Source organism: Emys orbicularis, chromosome 10 (assembly GCF_028017835.1).
Source record: "Emys orbicularis isolate rEmyOrb1 chromosome 10, rEmyOrb1.hap1, whole genome shotgun sequence".
NCBI classification, from domain to species: domain Eukaryota; kingdom Metazoa; phylum Chordata; order Testudines; family Emydidae; genus Emys; species Emys orbicularis.
In genome coordinates this window covers 47,494,276-47,510,803 of record NC_088692.1, presented here as the reverse complement: position 1 = coordinate 47,510,803, position 16,528 = coordinate 47,494,276, and the positions used below count along the sequence as shown (strand labels likewise).

At 51.5% G+C, this 16,528-nt stretch overlaps 1 protein-coding gene across 2 annotated transcripts; it reads left to right on the top strand.

Annotated features, from left to right (window-relative positions):
• The first annotated feature begins 5,995 nt into the window (after positions 1-5,995).
• Positions 5,996-16,202, top strand: LOC135884837 (trichohyalin-like). 2 transcript variants are annotated; one of them, XM_065412391.1, is made up of 4 exons: positions 5,996-6,059; positions 11,146-11,169; positions 14,186-14,575; positions 15,827-16,202. In XM_065412391.1, the coding sequence occupies exons 2-4, from the start codon at positions 11,146-11,148 to the stop codon at positions 15,989-15,991; spliced, it is 579 nt and encodes a 192-aa protein (XP_065268463.1). In that variant the 5' UTR covers positions 5,996-6,059; the 3' UTR covers positions 15,992-16,202. The 2 variants fall into 2 exon arrangements, with proteins under 2 accessions (XP_065268463.1, XP_065268464.1); XM_065412392.1 differs by lacking the exon at positions 5,996-6,059 and adding an exon at positions 9,767-9,860.
• The last annotated feature ends 326 nt before the right edge of the window (positions 16,203-16,528 follow it).

Below are 16,528 nucleotides of genomic sequence, written 5' to 3'. Positions count from 1 at the left end.
TCTCTCTCTCTGTGTTGGTTGATGGTTACTTTAAATAGCACTGTAATGGTACTTAAAGGTTTTTTTAGTTCAGTGACTGGAGGACTGAATTCTGAATTGAATTTCTTTGTATTATTTTTGGCCCAGGCTAACTTATTATATTGACTACAACTGGGTGTGCCTTATAATTTTTTGGATACTCATTATATTTTAACAACTGGTTACATTTGCTGTAAACAGCTTCAACTACTTAAAAATTTATTTCATATTAAAATTACATACAAGCTTTCATCAAATAATTGCAAGATGTTTACAATTTTTCGGGTAACAGGCTTTGATTTCAATATGACTTCTTTTGCGGAGATTTTATTCTCACATGGCTGCATGCAAAATACTCCCCAGGGTGATTCTGACTGTTAGTAAAGCAGGTGTTAGTAAAAGTAATGTAAAAGTATAATTAGGCAGTCCAAAGAAGAATTTGAAGAGCAACTAGCAAAAGACTCAGAAACTAACAGCAAATTTTTTTTTAAGTACATCAGAAGCTGAAAGCCTGCCAAATAGTCAGTGGAGTCGCTGGATGATTGAGATGCTAAAGGAGCACTCAAGGAAGACAAGGCCATTGCAGAGAAGCTAAATGAATTATTTGCATTGGTCTGCAGAGGATGAAGGAGATTCCTACACCAGAGCCATTCTTTTTAGGTGATACATCTGAGGAACTGTCCCAGATTGAGGTGTCAGTAGAGGAGGTTTTGGAACAAATAGATACATTAAACAGTAATAAGTTACTATCATTTAAATCAGCTTCTGTACCAGATGACTGGAGGATAGCTAACGTGATGCCAATTTTTAAAAATGGCTCCAGAGGCGATTCTGGCAAATACAGGCCAGGAAGCCTGACTTCAGTACCAGACAAATTGGTTGAAACTTTAGTAAAAGAACAGAATTAGCGACACATAGATGAACATTATTTGTTGGGGAAGAGTCAATATGGCTTTTGTAAAGGGAAATCGTGCCTCACCACTATATTAGAATTCTTGAAGGGGGTCAACAAACGTGTGGACAAGGGTGATCCGGTGGATATAGTGTACTTGGACTTTCAGAAAGTCTTTGACAAGGTCCCTCACCAAAGGCTCTTAAGGAAAGTAAGGAGTCATGGGATAAGAGGGAAGGTCCTCTCATGGATCAGTAACTGGTTAAAAGATAAGAAACAAAGGGTAGAAATAAATGGTCAGTTTTCAGAATGGAGAGAGGTAAATAGTGGTGTCCCCTATGATCTGGAAAAAGGAGTAAATAGTGAGATGGCAAAATTTGCAGATGATACAAAATTACTCAAGATAGTTAAGTCCAAAGCAGACTGCGAAGAGTTACAAAGGGATCTCCCATAACTGGGTGACTGGGCAACAAAATGGAGATGAAATTCAATGTTGATAAATGCAAAGTAATGCACATTGGAAAACATAATCCCAACTGGACATACAAAATGATGGGGGCAGGGTCTAAATTAGCTGTAACCACTCAAGAAAGAGATCTTGGAGTCACTGTGGCCATTTCTCTTAAAACGTCCACTCAATGTGCAGGGGCAGTCAAAGAAGCTAACAATGTTAGGAGCCACTAGGAGAGGGATAAATAATAAGACAGTAACTATCATAATGCCACTATATAAATCCATGGTACGCCCACACCTTGAATACTCAAAAAATGATATATTAGAAAAAGTAAAGAGAAGGGCAACAAAAATGATTAAGGGCATGGAACAGCTTTCATATGAGGAGAGAGTAAAAACACTGGGACTGTTCAGCTTGGAAAAGAGGCGACTAAGGGGGATATGATAGACGGCTACAAAACCATGAATGATGTGGAGAAGGTGAATAAGGAAGTGGTGTTTATCCCTTCACATAGCACAAGAAGCAGGGGGTAATGCAATAAAATTAATAAGCAGCAGGTTTCAAACATAAGGAAGTACTTCACACCATGCACAATCAACCTGTATAGCTCATTGCCAGGGGATGTTGTGAAAGCTAAAAGTATAACTGGGTTCAAGAAAGAATTAGATACGATTCTGGAGGATAGGTCCATCAATGGCTATTGGCCAAGTTGGTTAGGGATGCCACCCCATGTTCTGGGTGTCTCTTAACTGCTGATTGCCAGATGCTGGGACTGGACGACAGGATGGATCACTTGATGATTACCTGTTCTGTTCATTCCCTTTGTAGTATCTGGCATTGGCCACTGTCAGAAGACAGGATACTGAGCTAGATGGACCATTGGTCTGACCCAGTATGGCCATTCTTATGTCCTGTCAAGGGGATAGTTCACTATCACAAAGTGATTCTCCTTTCAGTAAGGGAGAGTTGCTGCTAAATACAATGGGCCAAATTTTGCCCTATGGCACTAGTGTGTCTCGCCAGTCTCCACTGGGGTGTATGTGTGTAACTGAGGACAGAATTTGTCTCTCCTGTATTTAGTAAAAGGAGGGTGTTAAAATTATATATGTACACAAACTGAATATGGGGAGCCCCTCACTTTCACTATCAAACCTTCAAAAATAACTCAGGCTAACTCAGAGTGTTGGTAACTATTATTTATTGTACTTTGGCTCCCTCTGGTGGAGATAATTAGCACTGAAGATGGCAGCAGAGATTAAAACCGGACCTGTGTTTCGTAAATCTTATCACACCCTCAACATTTTTATCTTTTCTTCTCACCCTTTCAGGATTTACATTGTATTTATTTATTCTGGGAATACCTCTTTCACTGAGACTGTATGTATGTGTTAAGCTTGGTAAACCCTAACTTTTATTAACATAGACTACACACTTCAGAACATTCAATAGCTTGTTGATCTACCACCTCTTGTGTAGGGTGAATCTCTGGTTTTAGAGTTCAGAGAGGCTGATTACCATGATTTAATTGTCTTGGGTGGAATTTTCAAAAGCACCTATGTAATTTAGGAGCATAAATCTCACTGACTTTGATTGGTCACTTAGGTGCTTTTTGAAAACCCCACCCTAAATTTGGACCTTAGCTCCAAAGGAAATGAGATAAATGAAGTTAAGTTGAGCCACTGTATTTTTACCATCCAGGCAGAGGTTCGGCAGTAGATGTCTTGCAGTTTGTTCAGTGTCATTTTTCTTGTGGTCTTCTATCTACTGTACTCTATGGCTTGGACATGTCTACTCCCATTTTTCCACCTTAATGGACTGGAGGAAGGGCTGTGTTTCACTAATTCTGCTGTTGCCCTTCTATGTGTTTGTCCCTTTCAAATCCACCCATATCTAGCTTAGGCACATTTTTCAAGCATGTAAGTGGGGATGTTTCATAGAGGGTTTGTATTATAACAGTCAGACATTTATACTTATCGTTATGAAAGAGCCCAAAGCCCTTTCTAACCTCTGTGTCTGATTCTGATCCCACTTATATCAGTTTTACACTGAACAAGTGCTGATCAACCTTTGGACTAATAGTGTCGACTCCTGAACCTTATTGGGGTAGACTGGACACCCCAGGGATACACTGGAAAATCCCAACAGTCGGAGCCAGGATGTCAGGCAAGATGGACTGTGGGCTGACCCGGTATGGCTGCTCTTATTAGTATGCTCTTATCTGGACTTGCTGCGCTGATCTGCAGTTAACAGGTCTTGTACCAACTTTGTCACAAACCACCATGGTACGTGTGTGGTGACACTGCGCAGTTAGAGAAAGGAACAAAAAATAAAGCATTATCTTGTTTCAAGCTCTACGAAGGCAGCTGGGTGGGTGGTGTGACTGGAGAGCCCATAGCTCTGATCTGGCAAGACACATCTAGCTACTGTACAAGGAAGTAGTTAGAGCAACCAGAGCATCATCCAATAACTAGATTAGCCTTTGCCTGTAACTATCTACCTCAGATTATTTATTAACCATTCAGCTGCACCCAGGTTTTTTCACCCAGACACAGCAAATAAACTAGGGTGTCAAGGGCAGCACTGGAGGCCATCTGGGCCCAATCAAGTTCCCCTGGTGTGACATCAGGTGTCCCTTTTGCAGGGCTGAGATCCAGCTAGAGCTTCCAGGGCATAACTGAGACCCTGTGGTGGGGCTCAGGAGACTGGTCATGGGTCTCTTTGGTAGCATCAAGAGCCCCTGGTGGGAGGCAAGGGATGTCTAGCTCCCTGTCTGGCTAGCTGTGTTTTGTCTGCCTCGCGCTCTGTGCCCATTTGCAGACAGAGCCAAGTGCCAGGCAAAAGATTGCAAAATGTTTGAGAGAGAAAAGATACATGAAAAAAATCAGCAGGGGGCTTGCTTGCTTATGATTGACAGCAATGGAAGGGACTGGTATAGCTTGGGGAGGAAGGGAGATCCGTCACCTAGAAGCCAAGCTGCCAGTGTGCATGTCTTCTGAAAGGAGGGTCCCAGCCAGCTTGGCTGTACAGTGCTGTGAGAAGGATTTTTGGGTGAGAACTATCTTATCAGCCAAGAAGGTAACTTGTTAAGCAAGTCTAGGCTCTAGGATGGGTGTTATGATTTTATGCTGGATGTAATCATTTGTTGCCAGCACATCTACATGCTATTACGTAAATCTCTGGGCTTTGTTAAATAACCGTATCCTTGATTTCACTATAAACAAATGCAAGTGCTGTGAGTTAAATGGAGTTAGGAGCTGAGCTGGAACTGGTAAACCGGGGGCTCACTGCTTCTCTGGAAGCTGCTGACGAAGCTGGTGAATGCGGCAAGTGTCCAGTGGCTCAGGGGCGGGACGTTCCTGAGAAGGCTTGGGGGTTGGAGCATGCCTATTGCTAACCTGCAGAGTGACAGCTGGGTCCGCAAGGCCAAGATGGCAGGGCTTGTGTTAGCCATGGCCAGCGGGGTTGACAGGCACAGACAAGGCTCCTCATGCTAAGGACAAGCGGTAGCGAGGTGCTTGCCACCCTGGGTATCCTGGGAAATGTCACAGGGATGCCCCCTGTCCCTCTGCGTCTGCACCTCCTCACTGGGTGCTCCAGTGTGGTCCTCCTTCCATTCCACGTCCTCCTCCTTGTTGAACAATCCTGTGCGGTCCCTGTCCCCTCCCCTTGCAATCCCACAGGATCCATGTCCCCTGCCCCCTCACCAGGCGATCCCACGCAGTTCCTGTCCCTCCCCCCTCTCTGGGCAATCCGTGTGGTCCCCATCCCCCCTGCCCATCTCTCTCTCTCTGTCCATGCAGATCACTCATCCATCGCTTTATGTCCCCAGCATAAGAATTCCTTGCCCAGCACCACAGACTGAGGAGGGACAAGGTTGTTTCTCAGTTCCAGGGCCTCAATAGCCCAGGTAAGAGCTACTTCTGGCTTTAGTGTTCTTGCATCACTGGAGCTGGATGGGTGATGGGAAAGATCCCCTGTCTGGGGGCTGGCTCAGGGCTCATGGCTGGGGCTGTTTTCCCTGCAGTATTTTTGAATGCTAGTAAATATGGGGGTTTGGGTTGGGCCCTGGGGAAGGTTTGGGCCAGTTCCTTGGGGCAGAAGCCAACATTCATTGTGTGTTACAGCAGCATCTGCAGGTGCCCCAGACAATGTGCGAGGGGAGAGCGCTCGACAAGACCAAGGAAAGAGGAGAAGATGTGATGGCTGCACATCAGATCCCTGAAGCTGGTGAGTGGGATCCATCGTCACCCCTTGTAGCAAATGGACTACACAGATCCCTACCTGAGTTTGCCCCCAGGTGTACAGACTCACGGGGGGGCAATATATAAATGAGCCAGGTTCACAGACACGTGCCAGCTGCTGCAAGGACACACAGCAGCCATATCTCAGCTAAACCAGCTAAATCAGCCAGCTAAACCTGATGTCCCCCCAGGGGAACTTTATTGAGCCCAGATGCCTCTGGTGCTGCCCCTGATGCACTAGTTTATTTGCTGTTTCTGGAGAAAAGCCTGGATGCAGCCAAATGATTATAAGAACTAATCCGGGGCAGGGAGTTACAGGAAAAGGCTAGTGTCTCGTCACTGGGTGTTCTGTTTCCTCTAACCACTTCCTTGTGCAGCAGCTAGAAGCTTCTAGCCAGATCAGCGCGACAGGCTCTCGGGTCAGAGCACCCACTCAGTTGCAGGTTGAAACAAGGTAATGCTTTACTTGTTCTGTTCAGGTCCTTTTTCTAACCGTGCAGTGTCACCATGCGCGTACCTTGGCGGTTCTGTGGCAGGACTGGTACCAGACTTGTTAACTGCCAATCAGCGCGGGAAGTCCAGATGTCTTTAACCTTTTCCCATTAACAACTATCTGACTTTGGCTCATACTGCTGCCCCTCTGCAATGTGTGTGTCTGTGTGGGGTCTCGTCCCTCCTTGCACTGTCCCGGTCTGCACTGATTTGAAGTCAGATGCACTAACGTTGGGGTGGGCAAACTACGGCCCGTGGGCCGGATCCGGCCCTCGAGCTCCCACTGCGGAACAGGGTCTGGGGCTTGTCCCGCTCCGGCCAGGCGCAGGGTCAGGGGCCGCACAACACGGCTCCCGGAAGGTGCGCCACGCGGCCGCGCTCCAGCAAGTGACAGGCAGGCAGGGGGGCCTTTGGGGGAGGGAGGGAGGAGGAGAGGAGGGATGTGGTTAGTGGCAGGCAGCAGAAACCTCGGGGGAGGGTGGGTGGAGGAGGGGAGGGATTCAGCGGGCAGTGGGGGTGGAGGAGGGGAGATATGCGGTGGGGTTCTCGGGGTGGGGGGAGGGATGGAATGACGCAGTGAGCGACAGGCAGGGGGGCCTTTGGGGGAGGAGGAGTGGCGCAGAGGAGGGACACAGCAGGCGTCGGGGGCAGCGGGGAGGGACTCAGCGGCAGGGCCGGATTAACTTTTTGTGGGCCCGGCGCCAAACATATTTGTGGGCCCCCCCTGGGGAATAATTGTAAAAGGGGCCGGGGGCAAAAGCACAGTGGGGCAGGAGCTAGGATTGGTCCCTAGAGCAAGAGAGGGGCCAGGGGTAAACTGCAAGCGCAGCAGGGCTGAGAAGGGAGTAAACAGAACTCCCTCCCCCCCCACCCACATAGAGCGGGTACCTACCTGGTTCTAGCCCATTCTCTTCACCTCTCTGCACTGAGCTGCCCTCCTCCCACAGCAGCAGGACAGGTTCTCTTCCAGCCCTCTGGGGTGGGTGTTGGGAGTGGGAGGAGCGGAGGCTAATGTGGTTACTCCTATAACCGGACATTTAGTTTCCAGTCAGCACTGCTAACCGGACACTCAGGGCCTGTTTTCTACTGGAGTTTCCAGTCTAAAACTGGATACCTGGCAACAGGGCTGCCAGAAATGCCTGGGGGGGGGCGGGGGGTAAGCAAGCATGTTTAAGTGTGGGGGGGGAAGCAAGTGGTGGGTGGGCTAGGGAGTGGAGAGGAGCTAGTGGGCAGGGCCATGTCTGCTGTACTGCCCAGGTAGGTTGGAGACCGTGGGGATCAGCTGACACAGTATCCAGGGCTGGTGCAAGGATATTTTGCACCGTAGGCGAAACTTGCACCTAGCACCCTCCCCCTCCCCTCCAGAGCATCACTTATTATAAATTTTCAAAAATGAATACAGTGGAGTCACATCTTACGCGGGGGTTAGGTTCTAAGGTCAGCGCATAAGAGGAAAATTGCGTATAGTGAAAATTACCATAAAGTACAGTATACACTAGAACAGGGGTCCTCAACCTACAGCACGCATGCCAAAGGTGGCACGCGAGCTGATTTTTTTTTTTTTAATGGCAGCCTGTGGGTCCCGGCCACCGCTGAGCCTGCTGCCAGCCAGGGGGTCTGTTCACTCAGCTGCCAGCTGGGGTCCCAGCCGGCGACTCCGCTCAGCCTCCTGCCATTCACCCAGGCCGGCAGGAAGCTGAGCAGGGCCAGCGGCCGAGACCGTGGCTGGCAAGGGGTGGGCACCCGGAACCCCAGATTGTCAGCGGGCTGACTGGGGCCGGTGGCCAGGACCCCAGACCGGCAGCAGGCTGAGCAGCCCGCTGCCAGCCGGGGTACTGGCCGCCGGATCTGCTCAGCCTCCTGGTGGCCTGGGTGAACGGAGCCCCAGGCCAGCAGGAGGCTGAGTGGGGCCGGTGGCTGGGACCCCGACTGGCAAGGGGCTGGCAGCCGGAACCCCAGACCGGCAGCGGGCTGAGCGGGGCTGGCGGCTGGGACCCCGGCTGGCAGGAGCCGGCCCACTGCTGGCCCTGCTCAGCCCGCTGCCAGCTGAGTGAACAGAACCCCAGGTCGGCAGCAGGTTCAGCAGCAGCCGGGACCCGCAGCCTGCCATTAAAAAAAAATCAGCTTGCGTGCCGCCTTTGGCATGCGTGCCGTAGGTTGAGGACCCCTGTTCTAGTGTATACTGTACTTTATGGTAATTTTCACTATACGCAATTTTCCTCTTACGCAGTGACTTTAGAACCTAACCCCCGTGTAAGATGTGACTCCACTGTAGTATAAAAAAAAAATTGGGGCACCGCTTTTTGGCATCCCCAAATCTTGGCGCCTTAAGCGGTCGCCTAGTTCACCTAGTGGTTACACCGGCCCTGACAGTATCCCCAGCCCAGGTGACGTGACAGCCAGTGGTGGATTTAGAGTTATTGGGGCCCCCCAGCCCTGTGCTCAGCTTCATTTTTGGGGCTCCTCCTTGGGACCCAGCCAAGAAAAAGAACATTCTCTCTTATCTCCCCCTTCCCCCATTTTTCATTCTTTTTTTCTTCATCCTCCTCCCATAAGTAATAGCAAGTAAATGAAAATAAAGTGAGGTACCTTGATTGTTCTTGTAGTCTAACTTATTTTTCCACAGACCACTTGAAAACCACAGAGGGTCTCGACGGACCACTTAATGATCTTTCCAAATATTGTAAAAAAATGTTCGGGTGCGGGGTCTGGCCAGGAGCTAGGGCGAGGGAGGGGGGTCAGGGTTGGGGCATGAGGTTGGGGTGTGGAGCGCTTACCTGGGGCAGCTCCTGTTTGGTTCTCAGGATGGGGGTGGGGATGTGGGGGGGATGCAGGGGTCAGGGCTGGGGAGGTGTAGGGGGTGCAGGGGTCAGGGCTGGAGGCGTGTGAGGGGGTGAGAGGGGGGTGCAGGGGGCTGGGGAGGTGTGAGGGGGATGCAGGAGTCAGGGCAGGGAGGTGTGGGGGGTGCAGGGGTCAGGGAAGGGGGCTGGGGGTGTGTGAGGGGGTGCTGAGGAGGTGTGAGGGGAGTGCAGGGTCAGGGCAGGGCCAGAGGCTAAGGGGGCTGGGGGGGTACAGGGGTTAGGGTGGGCAGGGGGCTGCTGGTAGGGTGACCAGATGTCCCGATTTTATAGGGACAGTCCCGATTTTTGGGTCTTTTTCTTATATAGGCTCCTATTACCCCCCACCCCCTGTCCTGATTTTTCACACTTGCTGTCTGGTCACCCTAGCTGCTGGGGTGGGTTGGGGTCGTGGGGGTGCTCACGCGGGGGGCTGGAGGGGGTATGCCCCAATTCCAGCCCCTTCCCCAAGGCCTCACCCCACCTCGTCTTCTCCTCCTCCCCGGAGTGGTGTGCTGCAGCTCGCTCCTCCTTGCCCCCCTCCTGTCCGCAAGGCTGATCCAGCTGACCAGTGGGGGGGGGAGGGGGAACGTAGCACGCTGGGGAAAGAGGCGGGGGAGAGGCCTCATCCCCGCCTCTTCTTCTCCGCCTCCGCCCCCGGAGCGGCGTGCTGCGGCTCCCTCCTCCCCCCTCCTGCCGGCTAGCAGCTGATCCAGCTGATCGGCAGCTGGGGTGGGGGGAGGGAACGTAGCTGGGGAAAGGGGCGGGGCAGGAGCCAGGCTGCAGGCAGAGGCTGCCACGGAGCCGCAGCAGCCCGCAGCGTCAAGCTCTGACCCCACAGTAGAGAGCGGGGGGGGGGGCGGAGAAGAGCACGCCAGGGCCCCTTTTGACCGTGGGCCCGGCACCATGGCGCCATTATAAATCCGGTATTGCTCAGCGGAGGGTCTCGGGCAGGGCCGTCCTTACCCATACACAAAGTACGCAGCTGCGCAGGGCACCAGGAAATGTGGGGCACCAAATTTCCTGGTGCCCTGCGCAGCTGCGTGCTGCTCCAACCCCTGCTCTGCCTCTTCCCCAGGGCCCCCACCCCTGCCCTGCCTCAGCCCTGCCCCCACTCCCCTCAGCTCTGCAGCAGGGCAGGGGCTGCACTCACCAGCAGTGGGAAGTGCAGCGACCCGGCCCCAGCCACGCTGCCGGTGAGTGCTGGGGGATGGTTCCCCCCCCCACAGAGGCCTAGGGCCAGCCCTCCCGCGGAGGCCTGGGGCCACACACACACCCCCCGTGGGGGGCTACGTAGGGCCCCAGAATAGCTAGGGATGGCCCTGGTCTCGGGGGCGGGAGGGGTGGAACGACTAAGAGAGCAGCAAGGGAAAGAACCAAGCATGGGCGGGGCCTGGGGTGGAGTGTGGGTGGGGCCTTGGGGGAGGAGGCCGAGTGGAGGCAGGGCCTTGGGGCGGAGCAGGGGGCAGGGCCACGGTCCGGGTGCCAGGGGAGCATCCGGCGTTTGGACAGCTTCCCCAAATGCCAGAGCCATGTGCTGCCCATGCCATCACACACTGAGTAAACATGAATTAACCACAACAATAAATCCCATAATTAAATAAGATGATTAGCTACAGTGCAGAGACATAATTTAACTGAGGGGGAGGAACATGCCTGATCGGAACAAAGCGAGCATAGCAGGTCTGAGCATCTGCCCATAGGATCTATGATCCACGCACTCCTCACGCTGTGCAATAGACCAGCACCTCTTGACATAGCTGCCTAGGCAGGATCTGGGGCGGCTGGTGGGAGATAGGGATGCAGGTTCATCTGTGGAGCCAGCTCCTTGCTCCTTTTGGCTGTGGGTGCAGAGCTGGGGTCAATTGCGGCTGTCCCTGTGTGACCTGGGGCGAGGCACTTCATCTCTGTGCCTCAGCTCCCCTGCGGGAATGTCGTGAGGCTGCTGTGCTGCCTTTCAGGGGTGGGGGGTGACTCCAGGTGGGTCAGGGAGGGGCTCAGATGCTGGGGGAATGGGAGCCAGAGCAGATGCCACCGAGCATTTAGGACAGAGGTAGCTCAAGTGTAGGTGGTTGGTTACAAAGCCACCTTCCAGCCAGGAGCCACAGCAGTGTCCTTGCCCTTCTATCCACCCCGCAGTGCCATATGTTCCCCGTTCTGTCTCACCCTCCCCTCCCAGTTTCATCCTGAGCTCTGTTTTTGTTTTCACAGATGGGCGGCATTTTTACATCTCAGGTGAGTGCAGCATGGTTCCTTCCCCCCCCCCCCCCCGCCCCCCGCAGGCCAGAGCCAGCACCGACTCCGCTTCACAGGCTCTATTGTCACGCCAGCCACGTGAGGGCAGGGATGGCTTCTGGTTAAGGCAGTGCCTGGAATGCAGGAGAACAGGGAACAGAGTCATGGAGTCTCTCTGGGTCTCAAGCTGTAAAATGGGGTAACAAGTCTGCCTTTGTTTGTTGGCTAATTAGATTGTAAATTCCCCAGGGCAGAGACTAGCTCTCACCATGTGTATGGAGAGCAGCTAGCACCGCGGGGGCCTGATCTTAGCTGGAGCCGGTAGGTGCTACTGTAACACACACAATATTTAGCCCACAAATGCTAGAACCACCCCCCACACACACACACACACACACATACAGAGGATGTATTACTGAGTACGGTTACCAGCTTACTGTGTCCATCGTCCTCAGGGAAATGAAACGAGCATCAAAGGTTCAGTCACTGGAGCGTAAGTGCCTAAGGGACCAAGGAGCACAAACCCCAGAGCCTTTCCCCAGGCACTTCAGGCTAGATTCACAAAAGGGACTTGGACTCGGCGCTGCGACAGCCTAACTGCTGGGGCTCTGCTGGGCCTGAGTTAGGTGCTCAGGCTCCCCAGATAACACACAAGGAGGGTTAGGCTCCTAAGACAGGGATTCTCAGACAGTGAGTGGGGAGTTGCCCAGGAGTGACATGCAGCGGCCAGGGGTGAGGCTGCAGGGCCAGATCCGTAGGGTACTTAGGTGCCTGACTGACAGGCTGGAGGGAGGCCCCTCCCTCTGCCCAGGATTCTCCACCACGACCCCTCTCTGCAGTTAGAAACTGAAGCCAGGTCAGCCCTTTCTCAGAAAGAACCAGAGAAGGGCGCACACCCCCATTACAGCCCGTGGGCTGATGGTTAGGGCACTCGCATGGGTTCAAGTCCTCACTTCAAATCAGGCAGAGCAGGGATTCAAATCTGGCCTGCCCACATGCCAGGTGAGTGCCCCAGCTACTGAGTAGACTGACATACGTGCAGCCAAGCCAGCCTCCAAAATTCCCAGTCTGTTCGACACCAGCTCTCTTTTGTGAGTAGCCCGAACCAGTCAGGCCTATGGGATCGGGCCTTGCAGGCCAGATAGGCAGGGGAACACCTGCTCTGAGAATTCCACTGGTGAGTCAGAGCTCCGGGTAGCAGGGCAGGGTCAGGGTTTGGGGCCTCTGCACATGCCCCAGGCGGCAACTCAGGTGGCAGCTGAGTGAGGGTGCTGTGAATTTCAGGGCGCCTGGCTGTTGGAGGTAGGTGCCTAAGTCCCTTTGTGAATCCAGGGGCTAGGCCACAGGGCTCCTGGGAATCCCACCCACCAGCTCTTCCTACACAATCAAAGGGAATGACCAGAAGCCTCACACACTGTCTAATCCCCTTTCAGCACATCACGGACATGCTCCTAGGAGCACTAGAAATGTCGGGCTGGAAGGGACATGGCGAGGTCATCTGGTCCAGCCCCCTGCACGCAGGCAGGCCCAAGTCAACCTAGAACATCCCTGACAGGGGTTTGTCTGACCTGGTCTTAAAAACTTCCAATGACGGAGATTCCACAACCTCCCTTGGAAGCCTGTTCCGGTATTTAACTATCCTTAGAGTTAGAAAGCTTTTCCTAATATCTAATATAAATCTCCCTTGCTGCAGATTAAGCCCATTACTTCTCGTCCTACCTTCTCTGGACATGGAGAGCAATTGATCATCATAGTCTTTAGAGCTGCCTTAGCATGTTTGATGACTTATCAGGTTTTTCCCACAATCTTCTTCTCTCGAGACTGAACATGCCCAGGGTTTTTTTTAACCTTTTGTGATAGGTCTGGTTTTCTAAGCCTTTAAGCATTTTTCTGTTGACTCCTTTGGGTGCTCACCAATTTGGCCACATTTTTCTTAAAGTGTGGCACTTAGAACTGGACAAAATACTCCAGCTGAGGCTTCACCAGTGCTGAGCAGAATGGGACAATTACCTCCCATGTCTTACATATGACATTGATGTTAATACACCCCAGAATTATATTAGCCTTTTCCACAACTGCATCACAATATTGGCTCATATTCAGTTTGTGATCCACTATAACTCCCAGATCCTTTCCAGCAGTACTGCTGCCTAGCCAGTTATTTCCAATTTTGTAGTTGTCAATTTGATTTTTCCTTCCTAAGTGTAGTACTTTCAACTTGTCTTTATTGGATTTCGTCTCGTTGATTTCAGATCAATGCTCCAATTTGTCCAGGTCCTTTTGAATTCTACCCTTTTTCTCCAAAGTGCTTCCGTCCCATGCTACTATGGTGCCTTCCCATAAATTTCATAAGCATAATCTCCACTTTGTTATATTGACTAGTACTGGACCCAGGACAGATTCACCTGAGCGACCCCACTAGACACATCCTCCGCTTTGACAGCGAACCATTGATAACTACGCTTTGAGGGAAGTTTGTCAATCAGTTGTGCACCCACTTTACAGTAATTTCATCTAGACCACATTGCCCCACTTAGAGTACTCAGGGCATAAATAGGTTTTGCCACACGGATGGTTCCTTGCTCATTTGCAGGGTAGGTGTTAGCCAGGCAGGAGCCAGGCTGAAAGGTGGCCAGCCTTTCATGGCATCATACAGGCACCAAATAGCTCTAAGGTAGCAGCATCTACAGGAGTCACAAGGACAAACATTTACAGAGCCCAAGAAACACTCCCTGAACAAAACAAACCACACCCTGGTGTAAATCAATGTCACTCCACTGTGCTGTGCAGATTTCCACCAAAATGTGGGCCCGATTCGCCCAGCCTAGAACCTTGCACAGTCACTTGTGCAAGGTGCATGTGAAGCACAACTATTCTGAGCGGATAGTGTTTTACACCCATTTTGCACAAGTGTACGTGATGATACAAGGTACAGGGCAGTGAGGCACCAGGCCCTGGATATCTGATACATGAGCGAGTTGAAGGAAAGTATAACCCAGGTGGTTTATACATAAAGGTGGAGCTGAAAAAGCTGGAGAACGAGGAGGCAGAGAAGAAGAGACAGCACGAGAAGGAAGAGAAACAAAAACAGCGCGAGGAGGAAGAGAAGAAGAGACAGCACGAGAAGGAAGAGAAACAAAAACAGCGCGAGGAGGAAGAGAAGAAGAGACAGCATGAGATGGAAGAGAGGCAGCGAGAACGCGAGGAGGAAGAGAAGAAGAGAGAGCATGAGGACCGGGAAAGAGAACGACAGCACAAGGAACGCATGCACCAGAGAGAGCTTGAAGACAAGGCCAAAGAAAGAGAGGCCCGGCGCCAGATGCAAGAGAGAGAGTATGAGGAGCAAGAGAAGAAGAGGAAGTACAAGGAGATCATCACACAGCTGCAGAACAAAAACCTGGAATTGGTGAGTAGCAGCCCCAACAGAATTCCATCGTCATCCCTCGTAGCAAATGGGGCTACACAGATTCCTATCTGAGTTTGCCCCCAGGTGTGGGGTCTGGAGACCCTTATAGACTGAGGGGAGTGAAGGGGGCAATATATGTGAGTTAGGTTCACAGGCACGCTCCAATGACACAAAGCAGCCATAACTCTGCTCAGCTGGCCAGCTAAACTGTGTTTAGAGGCACTTTGCGACACCAGAGTGGTATAGCCCAGCTGGGGTGTGTCTGATGGACACGCTATGAAATTACAGCCAAAGAGAGCATGCCAAGTGGAAGGACATCCATTTAAAGAGTGGCCTTTGCAGTTTGGTACCACTGCACAGGCACATTTACCAGCCTGGCTTGGATAACCATTCGGTACCAGCTCCCGCCCTGGATCTGCAGGGCCCCCATGATAAAATATCAGTGGGATGGGCCCTGGGCCAACGCCTCATGGGATAAGGAGAAAAGTGGGAGGGTCTGAGAAGGAGGAATAAGGTGCATCCAGAACCCATGCAAAAATGGCCAAACCATTGTAGACATTTCCTTCCATGTCCTGGACAAAGAGATTAAATAACATTGAACCAAGACCAGATCCCAGCAGGAACCCCACTGGAAACACCTCCTAGGATGATGATTCCTGAGTGACAAGTACTTTCTGAGGTTCCGTTAGCCAGTTTTTAAGCCATTTATTGGGTGCTACAATGTTTTTGTGTAATGCTGATTTTTTAATGAGAATGTCATGCAGTGCTAAGTCAAATGTCCAAAGTCCATGTATACGACTTTGCCTGGGAGCAATGTCAGGCCAGCTGGGCTATAGTTACCCGCATCATCCCATTTACTCGATTAAAATATTGGCAGAACATTAGCTTTTTTCCAGCCCTCCAGATCTTCCTGTGTTCCAAGGTCCAGGTGCTGCTCTAGACTAGGATGGCCACTCTTGGCCAGACTTCCTGGTGATGGGCACAGTAAGAGCCTAGATACGCAGAGGCACAGTAGTGGGGGTGGGGATGAGAGGGAATGATACTTCACAGTATGATGTGCCTCCTCCAAAGTCCTCATTGCACCTTCCAACTCTAGAGGGTGCAAGTGGCCAAACTTACATCCCCTGCTCCCTCTTTGCAGCAAGCACAACCCACCCATAGCCCCAACTCAAATGGCTGCTGCCCTAGCCCTAGTGTCCATCTCAGATCCCCCAGACCAGTCAATGATCTCTCTCTCTCTCTTCCCCACAGCGCATTCTCCGCCTAACTGGTCTCTCATCCAGTAAGAATTCCCCACAGCGCATTCTTTTCCAAGATGCTCTCTCATCCATCACATGCCCCACTATGCCTGATGCTGTTGAGAATGGTGATGACAGCAGTGGCGATGATGACGATGATGACATGGGTTTTCCATAGTGAACTATACACTGTTCTTAACCCTTCTGAATGGAGGGATTCCCAGCTGTGATGCCCAGTGTATTGTCATCTAACCTGCCCAGCACCAAAGACGTAGTCCATTTCTCCTCTCACCTTCCCTTCCCCTTTGCACTAATGGAATGCTTTTCCCACCCAGGGGTTTATTTCTGACTTTTCTGAGTCCTATTTATTGGCAGTGCTAATAAAGACATAAACAACAGAATGTTGTGAGTGCTTCTTATGGGCCCAATCCTGCTCCCCGGACGTCAATGGCACAACTCCAATGTTGGGAGCAGGAACTGGCCTGTTGTGCATATTCTGGCCAGACGTTAGCCCCTCCACACTCAAGACTCATAGCGTTTAAGGCCAGAAGGCCCCGTTAGGGTAACCGAGTCTGGCCTCCCTCATAAGCCAGGCAGAGAATCTCACCCAGTGATTCCTGCATTGAGACGATAGTGTCTGGTTGAGCCCAAGTAGATCTTTTAGAAACACACCTGGTCTTCATTTAGAGCCTGCCAGGATGTCCCTGGTAAGGGG